This window comes from Ailuropoda melanoleuca, chromosome 4 (genome assembly GCF_002007445.2).
Source record: "Ailuropoda melanoleuca isolate Jingjing chromosome 4, ASM200744v2, whole genome shotgun sequence".
Classification (NCBI taxonomy): domain Eukaryota; kingdom Metazoa; phylum Chordata; class Mammalia; order Carnivora; family Ursidae; genus Ailuropoda; species Ailuropoda melanoleuca.
Window position 1 is genome coordinate 23,534,438 of NC_048221.1, and position 24,617 is coordinate 23,559,054.

General features: G+C 40.4%; 1 protein-coding gene across 1 annotated transcript in view; it reads right to left on the reverse strand.

The window, feature by feature from the left end:
- ERC2 (ELKS/RAB6-interacting/CAST family member 2) overlaps window positions 1-24,617 on the reverse strand; it is a 919,611-nt gene that overhangs the window by 426,716 nt on the left and 468,278 nt on the right. The window contains exon 13 of the mRNA XM_034658488.1: window positions 3,529-3,664. Within this exon, the coding sequence (XP_034514379.1) occupies window positions 3,529-3,664 (136 nt within the window). The remainder of the gene's footprint in view (window positions 1-3,528; window positions 3,665-24,617) is intronic.

Sequence of the window (24,617 nt, forward strand, 5' to 3'; positions counted from 1 at the left end):
GCCTCCAATTATCATAACTAGTTGAATCTCTTCAATCTCTCTTTTGGAACCTCATCCAACAGCTATTATTGTTGCAGAAAATACTCTACCTGAGATTTTTCTGGATATGATACCTATTTGGTTGATCAAAATCATTAAGTCAGCATGTACAACCCTTATAAAAAACTAGTATAGAATAAAACAAATTTAGTAGGTGCCAATCCCACAACTACTAACCAATCAACCAACTGTCCAACCAAGCAAACTGGATCCCAGCTGACAGACACTTAGTAAAAGGCTTGAGAAGCTAACTCATAAGCAGGAAATACTTAAAACAACAGTGATATTAAAAAACCAAATGCCCCAAGAAAGGAAAGTTCTGTCTTCAGAAGGCAGTAATTACTGCATCTGAGTACATCTGCTTAACAATCCAAGAAAGTGGGAGTTTCACTCTCTATTAACCTTAACCAGAGACATTTTCATCAAAATTAATCGTGATTACTTTTTATTGCATTTCAAATACTATCCTTTATTTGGGGTGGTCAGGAATGCAACTAAGCAATTCCAGACCATGCTATCTTTTATGAATAGGTCTATGAGGTAGTTATCAAGAGGCCCCTTATAAAAATATTGCTATGCAAAAGTTCATGAGTCAAAACAAGACATTAATTTCCATAACTACATGTGTCCTTAGAAAAGAAATGACTATATATAGAAAAGACAGCAAGTCTGATGCTCAATACATATCAGAGTAGAACTGTATAAATGCCCACACATATCACAGACAACAGTTTCACAAAATGTTCCTTTTACCTTTCCTTTGTTATCATAATAACAATTAATCATTAATACTTATTGTGAGCGTAGCTTATGCCAAGTACAATTCTAAATTCTTTATTATGCATTGACTCCTTAATCCTCAGAGCAACTCTGGAGTAGATGCAATTATTATTATTCCCATTTTACAGATGAGGAAACTGAAATGAGGGAGAGTAAGTCACCTGCCCAAGTACATTCAACGAGTAAATTCTGGATCTTGGAATGAAGCTCTGGGCATTCTAGCTCCAGAGTTATGGTAACACTTACCTCACTGACAACTGACACCATAATCAATCAGTCTGCTATGTTTTGTGCCCTACTGTACCTTGCTTTACACAGATTCTGTGCCTTTGCAGACAGTTCTCTTTCTTGGAGTGCCTTCCCTACTGCTGTGTCCCTCCCATGTCAGCTCTAATTCCGTTCGCTCCGAAGACTCTCTGCCACTCCACTGTTTTCTTGTCATCCTCTTTTAGAACTCTTTTCCTGAACTTTCACCTTCTAAACATGGTCAGATCTAAGTTTGAGTCCTGGCTCTGCCACTTACTAGCTAAGTAATTTTGGGCAAGTTATGTAACCCCTCAGAGCCTCCTTCTTCTCATATATCAAGTCGGATAACAGCTTATATCCCCATATGATGGCTGTAGTGGATCTCTATGTTTTTACTGTCCAGCATCCCTTCTAGTAACAGACTCCTTTCCTTCTTGTGTGAGGTCACCTGTTCCCACTCTCAGCCCATAGGATTTGGGCGTGGCTAACCTCTATTCCCTAGGTTCCAGGTGATCACACCCTGGCCTGGTGAATACATGCATTCTTTCAGGTTTGAACTTTTGCTAGAACCACTAAGACAGAACCTTTCTCTTCTCCAAGCATGACTGCACTCACACTGGAGGCTGGCTGCTGGTGGCCATGGTTGGCATCACTGTGGACAGCTCCTAAGAATCAGGGCAACAAAGAGTAGAGTGCACCTATTAGTAGAATGTAGACAGATTTCTGATGCCAGTGTTGGGATATCTGAGTGTAGTCAGGCCTGAAGTTCACCTTGGCCTTTTTAGCTAACTGATTCCCTTTTTTGCTTACTTCAGATTGAGCTGTGTTCCTATCAATTGCAACTAAGAGTCCCAACTAACCCAGCTCATATAAGAATTAAATAGATGCTGGGGTGCCTGGGTGGCTCAGTCAGTTAAGCGTCTGCCTTCAGCTCAGGTCATGATCTTGAGGTCCTGGGATCAAGCGCCACCTTGGGCTCCCTGCTCAGTGGGGAGTCTGCTTCTCCCTCTCCATCCCTGCCACCCACTTGTGCTCTCTCTTTCTCTCACTTGCTCTGCTCTTTCTCTCAAATAAATAAATGAAATCTTAAAAAAAAAAGAATTAAATAGGTGCCGCAAAGTACATATCATAGTACCCAGTATAACCAAAAGTTCAATAAATGATAACTACTACTGTGATTATTCCTCTACATTAGTTTCTTGAAGGCTGATTCCATCTTTACCAAGTGTAAAATCACCAACATTGTGATGAAGAACAAATGAGAATATATGCCTGGCAAGGCAATAAGATGTTCTACAAATTTTAATTCTTATGATCTCAGTCTGTAGGCTCCAATCTAATATCTTATATGATTGGTAGGGAAACTAAGCCCCAAATCCTGGGACAAGAACATTGAGAAAGCTGTGGATTCAAATAAGCTACCAGTCCATGCTTAGGTGTTCCCAAGCCTGAACAAAAGACTTGATGCTACTATTGTGCTATCGAAATCAGCCATCCATGCAAAGGGCCTTGATTGAAACCATTAAGGACCTCTAGGACACAGAGAAAAAAGAAACTAATATTGACAAAGTAACCTTCATGTGCCATGCTCTGTGCAAGACATTTCCTTGTATTTCCTACTCTAGAATAATTATTTATTTCCCCTTTGGTCAATTAAAAAGATGAACTGTGAGTACATATTGAAACTATCTAACTTCTTCTATCTCCAAGGAGGAAACCTAATATATAACTGTAGAAAGACACTAATTAATAAGCAAAATTTAACATGAACTCTGGCCAAGTTGAACTTGAACTGTTCTGTTTAAAGGCACACTGGAATAAATAAAGGAACTTCAAAGCAAATACCCTGTTTTAGCCTGAATGTTTTATTGAGCACACGGGGAGCACTCCTTTGCCAAAAATAGGGACGGTTAATGAGGAAAAATTGGTGTTTTCAGTCAGCCAGTTGGTTTCTGAGATAGGGCTGTCCATTCAGAGATAACTATATTCCACAGAGAAGACAGAATAACGATCTGCGTCAGAGCTTCAGAGTTTTGAACAAAACAAAACCAGTTTTGTAAACTGAGATCAACTTAATGCATCCTTTTTCAAATACCTTCTGTGATAACATGCATACATCTCCCTTCTACTAACGCCAAAGTCACTGAAATATAATTCTAAAAGGAGGACATTTCTATGTTTTAAGCTTCTTGCCAACTCTATAAACGCAGCCCTTACCTTTAAAGTGAGACTGTGCAGTACTAAAGTTTCCACCATAATCAGCTCTTCTTGGGCAGCATTCTGAAAATGATGCTTCACAGTTGTAAAGACCTATTGGGTTCTCTGGGAGTATATTGTTCATACTGAACTCAGAGCTAAGGCAAGTCTCCCATTTCTGTTCATATTTTTCCACAGCAACGGCTATATGTCAGAGACAGTCAATCTCCAATTATTTAGGTTTTAAGAGAAGAACCCTGAGCTCACCTGCAAGTGTTGTGAGTTGTCAGCCATGCTATCTTCTCGCCTGCGGACTTCCTCCAGTAATTGAGCATTTTTCTTCTTTTCCAACTGTTGGTTGTGCTTGAGGTTGGCCACCTTCTTATTCTGATCCTTCATATGCCTGAGAAAAGTCAGCAGAGTGTGGTTAAATTCAACCACTGGAAGATCAGATGTTATCACAACAGAAGTAGTAAGGATAGAATATATTGATATGGATCCAGGAAAAGCTGAAACTTCAGAATATTCCATTCATTCCACCACAAGTATGTATTGAGCACCCACTTAATGCCAAGTGCCAGGATGGCACTGGGGCTGCCACGGTGAATGAGAAATGTATAGTCTTCACCCAACTCATGGAGCTTGAAGTCCAGTGGGAGAGACAGACCAGTACCAAGGAGACAAAACTTTCGTTTCCTAACGGAGAGGAAATAAATGGCATGCTGTGACAGATGATGATGTGCATTGCATGTGTGGACAGGCATGGGGTAGGAATATGACTTTAGGCACTGTGGCCAGGAAACCTCCCTAAGGAGGCAAGACAGTGGGAAAGACTCCAAGGAGCCAGCCAAGAAATCACCAGTGGAGGTGCTCCCCAAGTGGAGGGAATTACCAAGAGCAATTACCAAGGCAAGAAAGGACCAACTACTTCTAGGAACTGGAAGGCTGCAGTGAGGCTCACCCAGGACGAGGGAGAAGAGAACCCACTCTTCCTGGGAACCTGGGACTGCAAAGGTAGGCAGTACTCAGGGAACACAGGGCCCCTGATCTATGACGGGGCATTTATTTTCTTCTAAGTGGTTCCTCTTCTAATTATTATTATGCTTTTGGATCATGTTCCTATTCTGAGATCATAATCCATTACTTTGATTTTAAAATAACAATTACAAGGCTCCAATCAAGTACATTGTCATCACTTAGCTCAAACAGAATAACACTTTGGCTAATCATCATGCTAAGTAAAGCCCTGGTGCTTGGAATAAAAGTTCTTAATGAATCTACAGGATGTCAAAGTGCAAAATCATAAAGTGATCAAGTGAGTAAAAGACTAAGGACAAAGGATGGGTTAAAAGAGTGGGGGAAGGAATTCTAGGCTTAATATGGACTATTTCAGCAGCAGCGTTTAACAAAACATTCCACAGATTTAGGCAACCATGTCCATGGCAGCTGGTATAAATCTAATCTCACACGTGAAGAGGCAGGAGGGCAGTACAGAGGGCTTGGGAGCACTGATTCCAAAATAGGAGGGTCGCAGAGCAGAATCTTTCGGGATCCTTCCGGACTCTCCCCCCAGCCCCAATCCCCAGGCATTGGTAAGTCAGCTTCTGTTACTGAGCCCTGACTTCAAAAGCAAGCAAGAGAGAATCACTGTTCTTGTGGAAATGTGCACGAGATGAGAACTAAATGATACACAACAAACATGTCGAATTAAAACAATTACTAATCAAGTGGAAGCCATGCTCAAGAAGAAAGTTTTATTTCTAGTCCTCATAAAATTAAATATTCCCCTACTCCCTCACACTCCAAGAAAATGAACTTCAAGAGAACTTATTAAGCTGAATGATCTTCTATCAGAAATCCTGCAGATGAAAATATTCTGAACACTTTGGTCCTTATGAAAACTTAGAGTACTGGCTGAAACAGTGATTTAACTACTCCTGGTGACATTTATTAAGAGGATTGTGGTGAGACAGAACAGCCATCTACTTGGTCAACGTTTGGATTGGATAATTTTTATCCGACATTTCCTTGTTTTTACCCAATACACTAACTTACACATCCGAAACTACCAACTCAAGTCTACGCGCTAATCTTCCTTTAGAAAATTATCTTTTGGTTACTACAAAGATGTTGAGAACAACCTCTTGCTTCCTGATTGAACAAGGATATAGTATTTCCAAAACTCACACTAAACCCAGGGCAAGCACACTTCCCAGCTCAGGAAATAAGGTCCATGCCGAGTAATAGGATGTGATGGAGAGGTCAGTGTTATTAGTGAGATTATTTAAGTAGAGGACATTTTTATAAAGAAATACTTTTTATAATTTTGAAGCACACACTTAAATAGAACCAACTGCTAAACATTTCCCCCCAAGTACCACTGAAAAAGAAAACAGATTATAATTGCAAATATCATTTGCATAAAGAATTCCCACAAAGTTCTTGGGGCAGTCTGAACATACATAGATCTGACTTTCAGGGATGATGCAGTGTTTTTTTCAATCCAAAAATTAAAAAATAAATCTCCAAATCCATGCATCCCTTAAAGCTTCTCTGAATTACAAATGAGTGGCTAAGAATAATGGAAAACTGAAGTTGAGACATTGTGATGGAGACCTATCTTCCACATTCTCCAACCATAACCTTCAAATGCTGCCTGATGTAGGACACTAGTGATTGAAAAAGAAAAGCTGGGTTTTGAATGGCACTGCTCAGGATTTGGCCAATTAGGTGGATGCAGAGCAAGGTTATGAAAATGATCATCTTGTCTTTGTACACATGGATGTCAACAGATAGCTATAAGGTATACACATTCCCTTGCAGGAGTGCTATGGTTTTCAAATAAATTTCTAGCACCAGAACTCTTTCTTCTAGTAAAAGCTTACTTGGAAGCCAAAAAAGGAGAAGGCTCGCACTGGCAGAGGTAGGAGAAAGGGAAGGGGTAGGGGAGACAGGGGAGCAAAACCTCACCTCTAGACAGTCACTCCCTCAGGTACCCCTCAGAGAAGCCCTAGAGCTACCTGAAGCACGGGCTGAAACAGCAATTTATGGGGTAGGAAGAGAGACAGACAGGTAGAGAAGTCATGAAATTTAAAAATATGAGATTCCCTGATGAAGAGAAAGTTTCCCCACAGAAGCTCACTAGATACTTCTTGAAGGAATGACCATTGTGATTTTTGCTAGTAATAACTTCAGCATCTTCAAGAATAAAATCTGTAGGTGACCTATTACTCCCTGCATCTCCCCCCACCTGCAGAAGTAAACCCACATGCATAAATAAACTGGGCTAAACTCAGTACAATTCTCAATTGTACTAAACTCAGCAAGGTAGAACCCCTGGGGGTGCAGAATGCAATGCCTTCTGGCGATACTGCCTCAGAAGAGAATTATAGTTGATAACCCACTTCCCAAATTCCCACCCACTAGGCCACTCAGATTCCAAGGCTCTGCCAGTAAGTGACCTGCTCCATGTTCAGAAATAAAGTTTCCTTCGGGTGAATTTTTTATCCGGGGAAACATCACTAAAAATATATTCAAGATGCAAATTTTTAAGAAAGCCATGATGGAAGAGGGACGGATGGAGGATAGCTGGAGAGTACAGTTGTAGGGTCAGTTTTCATCATTCAATTTGAATTGACCAGTTTCATAAAGCAAGTCATGTCACTTTTCAAAATCCAGCCATCATTAAGGAACTTGGATTAAATTTAAAAAATTGCAATAGGTATCAAGATTAACAACGAAGGCTACTATATTAAGAATGAATGTCAGAGAGGACAGAATCCTGCTATTCACTAGAAAAGTTCATCAAATTAAAATCAAAATTAGAAAGTGTTCTCTAACTTGGGGGTGAGAAAGTATCAGGCTTTGAGGACTCTAAAATTACATAGCTGGGAGGGAGTGTGGAACAGGAAGTACATATGTGCATGTGTATATTGTATATAAAGGAGAAAATCAAGGCTTCTCTTTTTTTAAATCTCAGCAGAAAAAAGATGTAATTTTTTTAACCTATCTCAAAAACATTAAAAGATTCATAATGTTCATTGTTGGCAAGAGGGCCAGAATCTAGCACTCTCATATGCGGTCAGAAAGGGTATAACTGACAAAAACTGGTTGCAAAATTATAAACCAATTTGGCAGTATCTACCAAAGTGTCCATACCTTTTGCCCAAGCAAACCCACTTCTAGGAACGTAGTCTACAAAAATGCTTGCACATATACATGAATATTTATGTACAAAATTTTCATTATAGCACTGTCAAAGTGAAAACTTGAAAACTGCCAAACTGTCTAGCAGGAGACTGGCTGAAGAAATCAAGTGCATTCATACTCTGGAACTCCAAGCTAGCTAAGAAGATTAAGGCAAAACTAAAGTATGGACATGGAAAACCCTTCAAGACATATCATTAATCAAAAATGAAAGCAGGTAGCAGAATAATACATATAGTCTGATCTTATTTATGTTAAAATATAAAAGCCTATTTGGATGTATATATACACACATCCATTGAAACGGAAACCGATGGAAACCCCACACCAGTCTGTAAACAGTGATTACCACTGAGGAAGGGAATGGATTAGGGAAGAAGGGGGATTTCCATGTGTTACTGTATGCATTTGTATGTGTGTGTGTGTATGTGTGTGTAAATGAGGTATAAATACATACAAGAAAATGCACAGATATTAAGTGTAAAAATTAATTATTTTTGACCAATCAAAATATAGAGCATTGCCATCACCCAGCCGCATGGCGCTGCCCCCTGACAAGAAGGATTGGTATCCCAACTTTTATCTGCATGGATTTGTTTTGTCTGTTCTTGAACTTCCTATACATAGAATCACACAGTACATGGCCTTCTGTGTCTGACTTCTTTGACTCAGCTAAGGTTTTTGAGACTCACTCATATTGTGCCTAAGTTCCTTCTTATTGCTGAAATCAGGTGGTATTCCATTATATGAATATACTACAGCTTGATTAGCCACCCCCTTGTTAAATGGATATTTGGACAGCTTCCAGTTTTTTACTGTTAAGAATAAGGTTGCAATGTAAGACAAAATCAGAGAGGGAGACAAATCATAAGAGACTCTTAACTATGAGAAACAAACTGAGGGTTGCTGGAGGGGAGGTGGGTGGGGGGATGGGGTCACTGGGTGATGGGTATTAAGGAGGGCATGTGATGTAATAAGCACTGGGTATTATATGCAACTGATGAATTACTGAACTCTACCTCTGAAACTAATAATACACCAGATGTTAATCTATTGAACTCAAATGAAATAAAATTAGAAAAAAGAATAAGGTTACAATGAACATATTTGTATTAGTTTTTTGTGGACATATGCTTTCATATTTCTTGGTTAAATAACCAGATGTAGGTATAACTGAGAGTGTAAAATGGTATAACCCCCAATGGAAGACCATTCCAGGTTATAAGAAACCTCCAAGAACCACTGAAGGACAGGAGCTAGTAGCATAAACTCTGGAGCCAGGGTCCCTGGGCTCTCATCAGAAGTCCATCCCTCTCTAGCTATGTGACCATGGGCAAGTTTCTTAACCTCTCTGTAACTCAGCTTCTTCATATATAAAATGGAAAGAACTGTATCTAACTCTTAAGGTTACTGTGAAGAGTTGAAAGGTTGGTACAGGTAAAATGCTTAGAACAGATTCCAGCATGTTGCCTCTCTGTTTCACTCTTAGCTCCCAATATAAATGTGATCATGTGTTGTGTAATGTTATGAATACATATTTAGTGTCTTGGTTCCCACACCAGAATAGCAGGTATTCAAAATGCCTCAACAATGGACTCTGGAATGCATTATCAAGCCCTTGTGTCATACATTTAGCTTCCAGTATGCTTTCCTTAATAAGATGAGTTGCAATCCTGGAAGGCTATCCTAATGGAAGTGTGCAGGAAGGTCACGACAAGCATGGGTAAGTGAGCTGGGATCCTAAAGTGACTGCACAAGTAGATGGGCCACACACACAATGGAAGCTGACGATGAGTACTGCATGCAGAATTTCTGATAATAAAGGCTTTTACTTTTAACCACTGAGATGATTCCACTTTTTTAAAGCTTGTAAATACCATTCAGTATTCCAGCATGCCTATAAACTTTAGAAAGCTACATAACTATTCTAAAGATACTTTTATAGCACATACAAATGTGCTAAGTGTCATGAGCATGATATTCCTTCCTGCAAGAGAAAGTATCGGGCCAGCTGTAGCTACTTGAATCCAGCTCTCCTCCCGGCAAAGAGAAACAAGTAGGGCCAAGGTCTTAGAACTTAGCTCCACCATGACTTAGGACTAAACTCCCCCTACCGCAAACCCTCTTCTACAGTCCATATGCCCTCTCCCTGACCTCCACCATTGACTTCCCCACTCAAGCTGGGAAAACCTGGAAGCAGGTCACACAGCAGAAGCTGGTCACAATCAGCAAGAAAAGGGTTTTTCTTGTAGATGTTTCACTCTAGAGAAGTTCTGAAGAGCTGACTTCCTTCAACTGTTCTCCATTATTCTGGCCCTGAAAAACCTCCTCCCCCAGATATCAATAGAGCATCACCCTAAATATAAGTGGAACCCAATGGCTGAGAGCCTATGCTGAAGAGAGCACACGGTGGGGGGCCTCCTTTGGAAAACCCCAGGGAGAAAGCCAGGTGCCCTCTGATAACCCTTGTCCTCCTCCAGATGCATTTGGTAGGACGGGCACACACCCACAGGAAATTCAAAGGGAAACAGGAAAAGGCTGGCCTGTTTTTCACCTCAGGACTTGCTGTTCAATCCAGGGGCACCTATTTAACAAGACACTCTTCCTGGCAAGCAGACCATACACAGTTATAAGGGTCACAGAACTAACAAGTCTGGCTCACATTTACTATTCATCAAATAAACTTCTTATTGCTTGGCCTCTCATGTAGGTCTAGTGACCCAGAGAGCACAGACTGGCCATGTAGGTCTGTGAATGGTAGCCTAGGAATGATTATTTTTTTCATTGTCAAGCAATAAACGTATTGTGATGTTCTACATTCCTCTCACTGTAGACCGGACTATATGCTCAGGCTTCTCAGCCCATATGGTCAGATGCAGCAGCTGCACCACCAGCAGAACCCAACGTAGGGTCCCTGCCATCTCAACCTGCCTCGCAAGCATCCCCTACTTCAGCACACCATGGCTCCACCTATCCCATGGTAGTCTGATGCCCTGCTGAGAGCTGACTGTGCAGAAATGCGGATAGGGAAACAGAGTGGGCAGACCCCTTCTCTCCATCACTCCTGCCAGCACAACACCTCAAGTCACCATCATCTCCTGCCCTGGACCATGATGCTTTTCTCACCTTACCAGTCTCCTGCTTCTGCTCTTGTGCCCCTTTTAAGCCATTCTCCACCTAGCAGCGAGAGTGAATGTTTCAGAACAAGTCAGATAATGCCCTCAAATCCTCCAACGGTTTCCCATTTCCCAGAGAACCAAATCACACATCTGTGGATCTCAGCACCCTCCTCCCAAACCATTTTCATCTTTACCCCCAGAATCCAGAATCCAGTCTTCTTTCAGTTCCAAATAATGCTAGTTCCTTCCCACTAGAGGACATAGACATGTGCTGTCCTCTTTGTCTAACTCTTCCCACCCTCACCCCCCTTTCCTCTCACAACCACCACTCCTATATGGCTGACCAATCCTTCAGGTCTCAGCTTAAATGTCACCTCTTCAGAGGGGCCTTTCTGGGCATCAAATTCAACAATACACACCTCACCAAAACTGTTATAACCGCACTCCATGCATCTCCTCCACTGCATACACTGCAACTTGTAATGATACATTTACTTGCATTTTTAATTGATTACTGGCTATTCTACCACCAGACAGGCATTACTGCCAGAATAGGGCCCAATCTTGGGGTGTTCACAAGAGTGAAGGAACAACTTCTAACCACATCCTCTCTTACCCAAGCTACCATCACCTCCAAGTTGGGTGAGGGTGTCAGCTCCAACTGGTCCATCTAATTCATTCTGCACAGGACAGGGGACAGAGTGTGTGGTATACAAACAGGATCATATTTCTCTGCTGCTTAAAACTTCTCACTGGATTTCTACTACCTATAGAAAAGACCATGTTTCTTTCCGTGACTCTTACTAGGTCTACCTCTTCCCTCTCGAAGTCTTATCTCATCCTACTCCCCCCAACCACACTGGCCTTCCATTTGCACCCTCAATACCCACCGTATGGAGGGCCCCTGCACATTGCTTTCCTCTTCTAGAAATCTCTTCACCTAATTCGCATCTCAGCCCTTTCATCACAGATAATTCCTATGTATCCCTCTTAGGACATCCTCCTAGAAGCCTTGGTCAATCTAGAAAGTTGGATCCTCATGTCATAAATTCCCAAATTATGCTGTGCTTGCCTTGCTCAGAACACAACACATTTCTGAGACTTTAGTGTCTCCTTTGTTCTGCTATGAGCACCCTCTGTACACTGATCACAATTGTCTTTTTTCTCTTGCCTAAGAATCTAGCACAATGCCTATTCCACTGTTACCAACAGATTTCTGCTGGACTGAATTTAATTCTAAAACCTGCTGCTGCTTGGTCAAAGGATGAAACAGGCCCCCTTGTGTTGGCTAGGTGTTTTATGTGAACCCATAAAATTATTTAGGAATATGTATCTAGGGATTTACACGAATTAAGATTGCTCTCTTATATATTTTTTTAAGATTTTATTTATTTATTTGACAGAGAGAGAGACAGCCAGCGAGAGAGGGAACACAAGCAGGGGGAGTGGGAGAGGAAGAAGCAGGCTCCCAGCATAGCAGGGAGCCCGATGCGGGGCTCGATCTCAGGATCCTGGGATCACACCCTGAGCCAAAGGCAGAGGTTTAATGACTGAGCCACCCAGGTGCCCCTCTTATATTTGTTTTAAGAAAGACGCTTTCTATAAAGAAGAATTGAATCTCACAAAATGAATATCAGCTTATTGTCAATGAAATGGTACCCAGTCAAAGTGAAAAGAAATGAGACTGGACTGTTGATTAACACAACTTGGCATTATTACTTGATGCCAACACAATAACAACCCAGATATTCCTATATTCCTATAAAGGTCACTTTTGAAATTAAACTGAAGATCTACAAGGCTACACACAAAAGAAATGACCCAGTATCTCCTTCCTAACTTAATTCATATCCAATAGATGGTTTTTAAAAGTCTACATGGTTCACAGCAGACTGATGGCTTTTCTCATTTATGCTTTAGTCTAAAAACAAGGATCAGCAAACCTTTTCTGTACAGATATAGCTAGGAAATATCTTAGGCTTTGCGAACCATGTGGAAAGAGTGAAGGAACAAATGGAAAGTATTAAGAATCCAGAAAGTATTCAACTTTGCCTCAACTTTGTCATTGTTTCATGAAAGCAGCCTAAGCATGCTACAAAAATGGGCATGGCTGTGTTCCAATAAAACTTTATTTACACAAACAGGTGGCAAGGCTGCGTTTGGTCTGAGTTTGCTGAACTTTGGTCTAGACATGTTCTAATACCACTATGTAATAATGATAACTATAGGCAGAAAATACTCACATCACATGATGTGCTCTAAGCATCTTATACTTATTACCTTATTAATCCTCACAACAACCCTCTTAGGCAGGTCCTTTGATTATTCCTCCTACAGATGAGGAAACTGCCCAAATTTACAGTGTGAGTGAGTACAGAGAGAGTATTCTCAGTCAGTCTGGCTCCAGAGGCCACCCCCATGCCCTTAACCTCTGTGCTGTGCCACCCAACTGTGGACAATGTTGCAGAGCTCCTTCATGACACTCTTACTTTCCCTTCTCCCAGGCTGCCGCAGGAAGGTCTAGGGAACAGCACCGGAAATTCTCAGGATATATTCTCTGTTCTGTAGCCCCGCCACTTTAAGGCACACTACTCCAAACTTTATAGGATGCCCTGAGCAGCAACTCGGTTGGCTATTAGAGAACTAGATACACATGAGGTAATTACCCAAGAATATTGGCTTTCCACCAGGGGAGCCTTGGAATGGAAGGTGGGAGCTTAACAGCTTCAAACTTCACGGTGGCAGCCACAGTTCCTGAAATGAAGACCCAGCTACGAAGCAGAACACAAAACCAACAAGGACGCCATGCAATTTCCCTATTAATTTCCGTTCTCTGAACCCGTTAACCTCAATGTGACCACTTTTTGAACAAATTATTTGGTTTTACGGGTGAATCTACATGGCGAAATATTTAGCGTATTTCATATCCTGGAACTTCACTGCATCATAATGAATTTGGCTCTTCTTCCTGTACAGACAGATTTAATCAGAGACAAAGGATTTGGAGATGGTAAAGTAAGTGAAGATAAAAATAAGTAGACACTCAACAAAAAGGGAAAGTAAGAGGAAAACAAAAGGGCAAGAACAATAACAGATCTTAGGACAGAACTTCTGGAAATGTGGGAGCAAACCAAAGACAGGGCTAAGGCATAAGGTTAGAACTCCTACCCTGTTCCCACTCATATCTTCTCCTAGCACATCATTTACTTCTCCTCTAAAAAAAAAAAAAAAAAAGAATCTAAACACTTTAAAAACAAAACATTCCTATAATGGCCACAATTCCACAGGGTATTGTATTCCTCTAAAAGCCTACGACTCCACTGTTAGACATAGGCACATTAGGGCCAATTTGGTAGGGTGTCAGTTGTATTTACAGTTTGGGGTAATATAAAAACATATGGAAACTGTGAAAATTGACCCCCGGGGGGCTAATGTTGGAGGAAACCAACATTCCACAGTCTGGCCAGAGGTTGGGGGCGATTTGCCCAGACAGTATACAGCCAAAGCAACCTACGAGCACAGGGGCACTTGGTGTATGCAAGCCCTATTTTTATTGCATCCAATCTGGAATCGGTCTGCAGCAGCCCAGACGTAAAACAAAGCAGAGGTATAAGAAGATAAAAATCTTAGATGCTGGTTTTCCAAATTAAAGTACAGAAATAATGTGTCAGAGTCTATATTATTTCTTATCAGAAATTAATGTTCAAATAGTGCTAAATAATAAAAACACCCTCTGTCTTTGGATGTCATATTAAGTGTCAGGCACTACACTAAAGCACTGTAAATATATAGCCTCAGTTAAACAAAACAAAATCCTACATGGAGAGTAATTTTATCCCAATTCAACAGATGAAGAAACTGAGGCTTAGAGAGGTTAGCATCATACATCATACAGTTAATAAGTAGTAGACCCATAATTTGAACTTTCATTTCTATGATGCCAAAGCTCATGGACTTATCTATTGTGCCATATGAAAATAATCTAATATTACTGTACATTATTATGAGATCCTTGTCACAAAAGTAAATGGAGCATTCTAGCCAGACCTAGATATGCTTTTTTGAGAGCTACAGCCTTTTTCTCTAAGAGGGAGGCAAAGCACTAACATCAATAAGTAAGTTATATTCTCTTTAGGATCTGGTCTGAGGTATGGCTTATCAAACCATCCCAAAGGTAATTCAGACTAACACTGAACCAGTTTTGCATTGCTGCACAGCAACTTAACACAAACTTAGCAGCCTAAGACAACACTCATTTATTACCTCATAGCTTCTGTGAGTCAGAAGTCCAGGCACAGTTTGGTTGGTCCCTCTGATCCCAGCCTTACCAGGCTGAAATCAAGATGTTAGCTAGACGGCATTTCTCATCCATTGGCTTCACTGGGGAAGGATGTGCTTCTAGGCTCATTCACGTTGGGAGAATTCCTTTCCTTGCAGCTGAATGAATAAGGTTCCTATCTTTTTACTGCTTGTTGGCTGGAGCTGGAGACTGCCCTCAGGTTCCAGAGGCTGCTCAAAGCTCCTTGCCATGTGTCCCTCTCCATTGGCAGTTCATACTACAGCTATTTGATTCTTCAAGGCCAGCAGGGAAATCTCCCTCCAGTCTGCTAAGATCAAGTCTTATGTAAAGTAAAGTACGTAATGTAATGTAAAGCAATTATGGGAGTGCCATCCACCACCTTCGCCTTACAACATACCCTGTTTGAGGGAGTGGCACCCATCACCTTAGCCACATTCTACTGGCCAGATTCAAGTCACAGGTCATGCCCACATTCAAGTGGAGAGGACTATACAAGGGAGTGAAAACCAAGGAACAGAACAAAAACAGAATTAATTTTAATTATTTAAAGCTTCTTAAACCTTTATTTTATTTTGTTTGTGCTAATCTTTCAAAAATACTTCACAATCTTTTTACTGTCCATTTCAAACTGCTTACCACGGTATCTGCCTAACAGACTTCATTTTTCCATTTCTCAAACTTCTTTCAAACCATTTTCACCAGGCCAACCTAAGGCATTTGGAAGGCATAGCTTATGGCCAATGAGGGGTTATGGAAATTTATGCATCCTTACACTTTCCCAAGTATTTATCCCCATGACAACACACTGCAAAAATAAATGCCTGTTCTTTCCACTCTTCTTCTCATAACTCAAATCTCTTCTAACTCTTAGTCAAATGACAATGAGTAAAACAGAATCGGTGGATGCCGGATGAAATGAAACTCAGTGAAGGATAACAAAGTGGCAGAATTATCAGCAAAGACGGTGTAAGCCACCTCCCCCCAATTATGTGAGAAGACAGAACAAACCATTTCCCCACACAATTGCCTCAACAAAATTAACCACTTCCAAAGTCCATTACTGAGATGCCACCTGTTTCAGTTCCACTTGGTGATGTTTGCCTAACTCAGTGGTTTACAACACTGTTCTGGCAGCACTGGCTCTGGGGGATGTGATTAATTGTTGCAAAAACAAAAACAAACAAACAAACAAGGGCTAGGATCAAATAAGTCTTGTGGACATAGAAAAAAATGTGAACAGGTTTCTTATACTGCAGAACTTTTCAGAGCCTTTACTATTGTGAAGTGCACTGTGACTCTCTAAAAAGGGACATGGTAGGATGTATTCATTAAATTTATTTGACCTAATCCCTTTTCCCCTCCAATGATCATCCCACTGAATTACTACTCTGAGGTATAAAGTCCAAGGAAAAAAGTGTTAATCAGATTTTCTCAAGTTTTAGTTACTAGTGTATCATCTCAATGACTTTTGCTATCCTATGTACCACCTGTGCTACTTAATATTTTCTTTAAATATTTTTACTTTACATACCTTTTAGCCTTAGATTCTTTCTAAGCAAGAATTAATGAAATCATGTTTATGTTTGGTATGCAGTTATGGATGCTCTAATACAAAAAGGCATAATTAATAAAATACATAAGTGTTCATGTGCACCACCTAAAAGCATCCTAATTCTTAAACACATAACTAACAACAACAAAGATTCCTGGACACCACCAAAGCCATGACTAGAAATGATAGAGACAGCACTGAAGAATGAGGAGGAACAAGAGCCAAGTCCCCATCTTCCACAGATGACTGATGAGATAATTGTTCAGAGCAGTTCAGTGGCTTACACACACATACTCAGCTGGTATGTCTAAAACCCTGGGCATCACTGGGAAGTGCCAGGTAAGCTAGGAGGTACAAGCAGTTATCTCTGGTTGCCACTGAGCCAGTCCCCATGTTTCATCAGTTAAGAGTTGCTTAAATCGTCTCCTTTTATTCAGTACTAGAGAAAGTCACCCTTTCTGACGTGTTCAGCAGCTGCATTATTCCCAGGAAGGTATAGACCACTGACCTTCATTATCTCCTTGAGAAATTTCAGCCCTGACCAACCTAAGGAATTTGCTTGGAAGCAGAACAATGCCCTTCCTTTGCTTTTCACCAATGGGCCATCCAAGCTGAATCAGGACAGCCCTGAGTCAGCTCTTGGTTTCAGGCTAGAAACAGGTCAAAAGTAACAGTAGGACAAAGTGAGCTTAAAGAGCTGTGACTTGTAGCCTAATAGCATGGGTTCAAACCTGAGATCAATCATGTCTGCACTGAAGTACTTGGGATGGGTGAATTAATTTTTTTATATCAGTTTCCTTATCTGTACAACAGGATATGAACACTAAAATAATACTTGCTCAAAAGAGAAGTAAATGAGATAATACAAGAAGAGTACCAGCATAGAATAAAGGATCTACAAATGCCACCTTACAACGACTTTAATGATAAGGAAAAGAATAACAAGGGTAGTGACTTCTGTCCTCCATGAATCCAAGCTGGCTCACTGTGGGGGACAGACACCTACCTTCATTCAATGACAAATGGAAAAATGTTGGAAAGAAGGCTCCCATGACCTCAACCCCACATCCCAGGACTCACAAAGTGCCATGAAGATGGCACCTATCAAAGGGCCTGGGCTATCTCAGCTCCACAGTTAAAAGTTCAAACCTTAGGAGGCAGCGTGACAGGCTGATTGAGGGGTTCTGGAGGTGATATCTGGATCACCTGTCTGCCTCTGCCTCTACTGGTTGTGTGGCCTCCAATCTGAGGTCTGATCTAAGTGGCTTTGAAAGCAATAAAGACAAAGATGTGGCATTTCTTGTCCTCCTGGGTTTGTGGAGCAGGACTTAGCTCTGCTATATAAGTCATGAAAACTCGCAGCCACCTCCCAATCATAAGATATATCGGGCAGCTCTTATCCTTCTTGTGAATCAATGCATTTCTGTCCCCTCCATTGCCCCCATGGAAAGGTCTTCTACTTGATGACAGTGATTCAAGCCAAAACAATGAGAGAATACCAAGAGCCAGCTTAGACCTCTGTCCATTTCAGAAAGATTCTGAAAAATACAGTGAACTCTCAGGCCTCCTCCAGAGCCTATCTGTAGACTCCTGACCCCTCTCATGCTTCCTTCTTCCTGACCCAGACTATTTCCTCAAAGGACCCAGGCTTCCACACCGGAGTCACGACAGGATCTTTACCTGGAGGGATGCAGCAAAATCCTAAGAATCCACAGGAGTTTTTCATGCCCTTTCTACTTCCACCTGGATGACAATGCTTCTGGACCTCCCAAGGTCAGTGTGGCCCAACTTTGAGGAATTGTGGTCTCATCTAAAACCACAGAGCAGCCACCAGGACTGAGGTTCACAAGCAGGCATGCTATAGAACGTAGCATTTTATCAGCATCTCTCTGCACTGGACAATGTACATGTTTATTCCTCAGGACCACTGTATGATGTAGGTTTCATTATCCCCATCATGGGCTAGAAAGATGAGGATGAGCAAGCAAGCAACTTGCTTAGAGGGCTCCTGCAACTGGAAGGAGGCAGAACTGGGTTCCATTCCAACCCGTTAGACTCTACAACTCAGGCCATTTTCCTAACGTATCATTGCTATTCTTGGATTTACCTCACTTGCTAATTTCTTATCAGAGCTAACCAGGATAATCCTCCCATCAAGACAAGAACAAAAACAAAAACAAAAGCAACTCCACCATTATTTGGCTATAAGATTGTTTCCCAAAGCTATGTCACCACCACTCCCTGTCAGCCATTCCAAGCATCTTCTCTTTTTACCACAGAAACCTCAGCAAATAGTCTGTTTCTTACATCAGGAGATACACACACAAACTTACAAACATGCATACACACACATACATATATTTAGTTCGCACACACCTACTACTCATCCTTACTACACACAAAAACATACATGCACATATATATTCATATTTCTTTCATACACACACACCCAAGCAGTGCCTGTGAGGGCATCTCTCCTTTAGGCAAAGGCTCTATCCATTGTAAAAAATAGACACCAAAGGAGACTAAAAATCGTCTGAAACTCTGTGAAGACAGACAGACAGACAAGAGGAAGCCTGCTCTCACATTCCTCACACAGCATTCAAGGAAACCATTTACCCAGTGGATAGCTGAGGTCTGGGAAATACTGGAAGTTGTATAAAGTTCCTACAGGATGATGATGAATGACTCTATTAAATGTAGCTGTCATGTAATTTAGAAATGAGAAATAATTTAAACTCACATCGTATGGACTAATTCTCCTACACTACTAGGTGATAACTCCTATTAAAATGTTTTCACTTTTAAGAGAAAAACATCATCAATATTAATTGGATGAATATGAAAAATATTTAAGATTCAAGATAAAGCAGAAGAAAAGGAATCCATGTGCAAAAACAGTGCTTTGCTCTATCAGTGTCTCAACCTCATATTTTTCACTTTAGGCAATACTTCCTATTACTAGTAAGCTCATTTGCTAATATGAACACTAAATTCTTTCTGGTTGCATCTTATAAAATGAGAATTCTTCACCATCCAAAGAAGAAATTGGAAGCAAGAAAGATTTTCCCCTTTCCCAACTGAAGAAACTGAAAACCCCTATAAATTTAACATATCCAAGTCCAGCCCATAAGAAAAGCAACATTCTACTAGAAAATAATGTGTCAGGGCGCCTCAGTGGCTCAGTTGGTTAAGCAGCTGCCTTCGACTCAGGTCCTGATCCCAGGGTCCTGGGATTGACCTGCTCAGCGGGGAGTCTGCTTCTCCCTCTGCCTCTGCCCCTCCCCCCTGCTCTCTCTCTCTCTCTCTCAAATATATAAATAAAATCTTAAAATAAAGAAAATAACGTGTCAAATCCTTACTAAATTTGGTACCATTGAACCCAAGTCCTGTATTTTTAATTAATTGATTTTCTTTCCATTTGATTTTTCTTTTCTTTTTTTTTTTTAAATACATTTTAATTTGGATCTTCCAGAAAACCAGACTATTTGTTTATGTCCTGAATATAGAAGGGAAACAACTCTAGCTTTCTGGACTGTTGGGATTTAATTTCTATATTGTTGTTTGGTGGAAACTGATTAAAAGAAAAGTCCTGGCAACACCTGAACACATGATGGTTTAAAAAAAAAATCACAAGTTTCTCACTGACTGAACTGTTGCAAATGGAATATTTTATGATACAGATTTACAAATCTCTATGAACTGGAAGCATTTCCTGGGCAATTAATCAAGGGGAACTTTTATGTAAAAACACATCTCGATTGAGCTATTCACAAACGATCCCACAAGTTGCAATGACTAATTGTAAGTCTCAGACCTGGGCAGTTTGCTGAAATGCCTTTCTTCAGGCCATTAAAAATACCATGACAACATACAAATTCAGCAAGAAGAATAAACTAACTATGGAAAGTTACAATTACAGCAAGGAATTATTCAAAGTATGTGACCCTTGCACAAAAAATGATGCACGTTTATTTGATACTGCAGACTGTCCTCTATTTTTTCCCCCTTTGATAGGTCTGTTGTAATTCCTCCCAACATTAATGAGATATATGTGCTAAAAATGAATAGCTGCTAACTCTAGCCATCTGTGCATTCCTGGTACAAATAAAATTGAACGTCATTACTACCCTATTGGATTTCTTGGTAATGCTCTTTGCTGATAAGAACTTTGAAAAAATACCAATGGCTTTTTTTCTTTTTCTTACTCATACAAAGCATGCCCATTCCTCTTGCTACATAAAGGAGTCTATTCTACTCTGAATCCAGGCAGCCACTGAGAGGTGGGGTGAGATAAATCCCTGCTTATCAAGATAACTGTTTCCCCACTCGGTATAAATGGAGACAAAGTATAGCCAGACTCAAATGATTAAAATGGCCAAATTCTTAGCAGGTTAACTCATTACTTTTCATCCTTCTCTTGCCAGCCCTGAAAGCTAAGTAGCTGTCTTAACAGCCTGCAGCAATCACTTCCAAACAACTCTCTTGCCCTACAGCTATGCTAAAACGGAGTTAATTCATTTTCCCTTTATGAATTACTGACTGTCAAGAATTTGAGAAAGGTCCCAGGCTTTAATGGAGACCTCTGAAAAGAGAGACCATGTGCTAGAGAACCCAAGAAGGCATGCTGGGGAGCCAGAAAAGCAGGAAGATTAGAAAGGCACTGGTCAGGAACTGGAATACACACACGTAGATGTATGTATCAGAAGAGAGGCTCATGGGACCATCTCCAAACATAGGCAAGTATATCCTCCGTGAGAACCAGGAACATCACCACAGGCCAGGCAGTTACAGCTTTGCTTCTCTGAGCAGCCGGCCAGTTGATCTTCAGCAAGCCAAACCTTGCTAAGGGCCCCTTCATCCACCCTTCTGAGAGGTGTGTGCTACGTCTTGCTGCAGAAGACCCAAGGGTCTAATGACCAGGTGGATCACTTCTTCCTCTCAAGCTGTACAGAAGGCCGTGGTACTTGGGATCCTCTCGTAGATTTGATCATTAGATCTAGTTTTATATGACATATGATGACAGAACTGCTAAGAATATTTATTAGCTTGGCTAACAACTAAAGAAAAAAATGGTAATCACAGCTCTCTGGAGAGGCTTTTTAAATTTCATTTTATGGCACTATAAAATGAGGCCATACCCTGAGCATTTAAACGGGCAAATTATTTGGTTGGAAGTGGCTCAAATTTTGAGGTTCAGTCACATCAGTAGACAAAAGCTAAGAGAATATTCAAGGTAAAGTCCATTTCTAAGGTGGCTAAAACATCACCAAATGAGGGTAAGCATCTATTTGACACAAGTGACCATGTGTGTACTCAGAGAATACAGTATATATTTTTTGGTGTCAAGATTACACTTTGAAAAAGCTCTAAATATTACCAAACTGCTCCTAATCCTACCTCATAGCACCCCCAAAACAGCAATGCCAATGTAAAACTGTCAACTAGTAATTTATTCGTAAGCAACATATTTAATTACAACAGTACAAATTCATGTACTTTTCCTGAGGCATAATTTTGTTAAATCTCTCACTCTTCCAACTTACTAAAAAATGTCGACTGTTGTGTTTTTAATAGAACACAGCAAATGCAAGTGTAAAATTACTTGTACACAAGAGAATATTAAAAATCATATATCTAATAAGGTCTAATATCCATAACACATAAATAGCTTTTACAACTCAATAATGAAAAGACTAATAACACAATTAAAAATGGGCAAAGACTCTGAATAGACATCTTTCCATGGAAGATACACAAATGGCCAATAAGCGCATGAAAAGATGTTCATCATCATTAGTCATTAGGGAAATGCAAATCAAAACCACAATGAGATACCACTTCGCCCTTCCAGGATGGCTGTGACCAAAAAGACCGGCAATAACAAATCTCGGTGAGAATGTGGAGAAACTGGAACTATTACATGGTACTAGTGGGAACATAGAATAGTACAGCCACCATGAAAAACAATTGGGCAATTCTTCCAGGACTTAAACAGAATTACCATATGACACAGCAATTCCACTCCTAAGTACATATCCAAGAGAATGAAAACAAACAAACAACAATTTGCACATGAATGTTCATATCAGCATTGTTGAGAATAAATAAAAAGCACAAATAGCCCAAAACTTGAACAATTAATGAATATATATTTAAAAAATATGGTATACTCACATAATGGAATATTATCCAGCAATAAGAAGGAATGAAATACTGACATATGCCACAGCATGAATGAACCCAAATACATCATGCTAAGTGCAAGAATCCAATCACAAAAGACCACATATTATATGATCCCATTTATATGAAATGTCCCAAATATGCAAATCCATAGAGATGGAAAGTAGATTAGGGGCTGGGGTGGGGGGATGATTGGAGAAATGAGTGTGAGTGCTAATGGGTACAGTGTTTCTCTCTGGGGTGATTAAAATTTAATTCTGGAATTGGTGGTGATGGTTGTACAACCTTGTGAATACACCAACAATTAAATTATACATTATAAAAGGGTATGTTATTGTAGATTAATTATATCTTAATTAAAAAATTATACATGCTCATAATAAAAAATTAAACAGTACAAGAGGGTTTGTGAAAAGAAAGGTTACATTTCTCCCCTTCCACCTCCACAATAACCATTCCCACACTTCAACATTTTTTGTCAATCTTTCCAGAGATTTTTGCCCTTATTACAAGGTTGTTGTGGGGATTAGAAAAAACATTTCACGGGGCGCCTGGGTGGCACAGCGGTTAAGCGTCTGCCTTCGGCTCAGGGCGTGATCCCAGCATTATGGGATCGAGCCCCCACATCAGGCTCCTCCACTATGAGCCTGCTTCTTCCTCTCCCACTCCCCCTGCTTGTGTTCCCTCTCTCGCTGGCTGTCTCTCTCTCTGTNAAAAAAAAAAAAAAATAAAAAAAAAAAAAAAAAAAAAGAAAAAACATTTCACACCAGTGTTTTCTGCACAGAGCCTGGCCCATGGAAAGTGCTTAATGAATGGCAGCAAAGTTTTCTAATTCCTTAGAAATTAAGAATTATCCAAATTATAAAAATATAGGATCTTTAGAAAGGTCTTGTGTGCTTTTAAACTTTACAAAATTTTGTTGATTGATAAAAAACAATCTACAAATAACACTTAAAATGTAGAGAAATCGAGGAAAGCAATGTTAATCATTCTACCCAAAACCTCTTCATTTTAGAGGACTGAACAAAAATGAAACGTCTATGAGAGATGAGAAGGTAAACCGAAGTGGCAAACAACAAACAGAAAAGAAATCCAGCCCTCCTCAGCAGCTCTAAGAACTGAGAAGCTAATACAGATCCTTTCTATCAGGCACACAGACAAAGTTGTTAAAGCTTAAAGTTTAAAGTTTAAAAGTTTAAAAACAAAACAGAAAACCCACCCAAGCTCTGCAGGAGGAAGACACTACATTTCAATGGCATGATACCTACCCTTTGACCTAGCCATAACGATGAGGAAGAAGTGATTGCATACTATGATGACTGCCTGGACAAGGGTACTAGTACATGGGTTTGAATTCTCAGCCTCTGTTATGCGCTGCCAACCCTCCCACATGCCTCAGATGAGATCAAGGGAGATACAGATACTGTGCTACAGAGAAGACCATCTCTCTATCAGAGAGTTGTTTTGTTTGTACTGGTTTTTTCTTTATTCCAAAAGGAAACTCATCATTTATCACCAAAAAAGGCCTTCATTTCTTTTCAGCTTTTATGCTGCTGGGATTCTCTGATCACACTGTGTGGGGCCATGAAGAACTGTCCCAAGAATGATTCCTGGAAGAAGCAGAAAACCCCTCCTGGAAATACATCTTTTCTCTTGGCTGCTTCCCCAGAATTCCCCACTGGGAACTGTCTTCAGCAGGCAGGAGGATGGATGGCCTGAGGTCTTCCCCCACCTCTGCCGTCCATGTTTCTTGAAGCCCATCCAGAGCTGATGACTGTCTCTAGCCTACAAAGGCGTTGCTGCCTCCACGGAGTCCCACTCACCAAGCCCACTCAAACTCACTTCAAAAAGAGGAATTCCGCATTCCTGCTCAAGAGAGGGTGAAGACTCAGACTAGCAGCTCAAAAAAAAAAAAAAAAAGAAAAAAGAAAAAAAGGCTGCAGAAACTGCCAATACAAACAGCTTCTCAACTTCCATTATAAGAGGTTTTCAT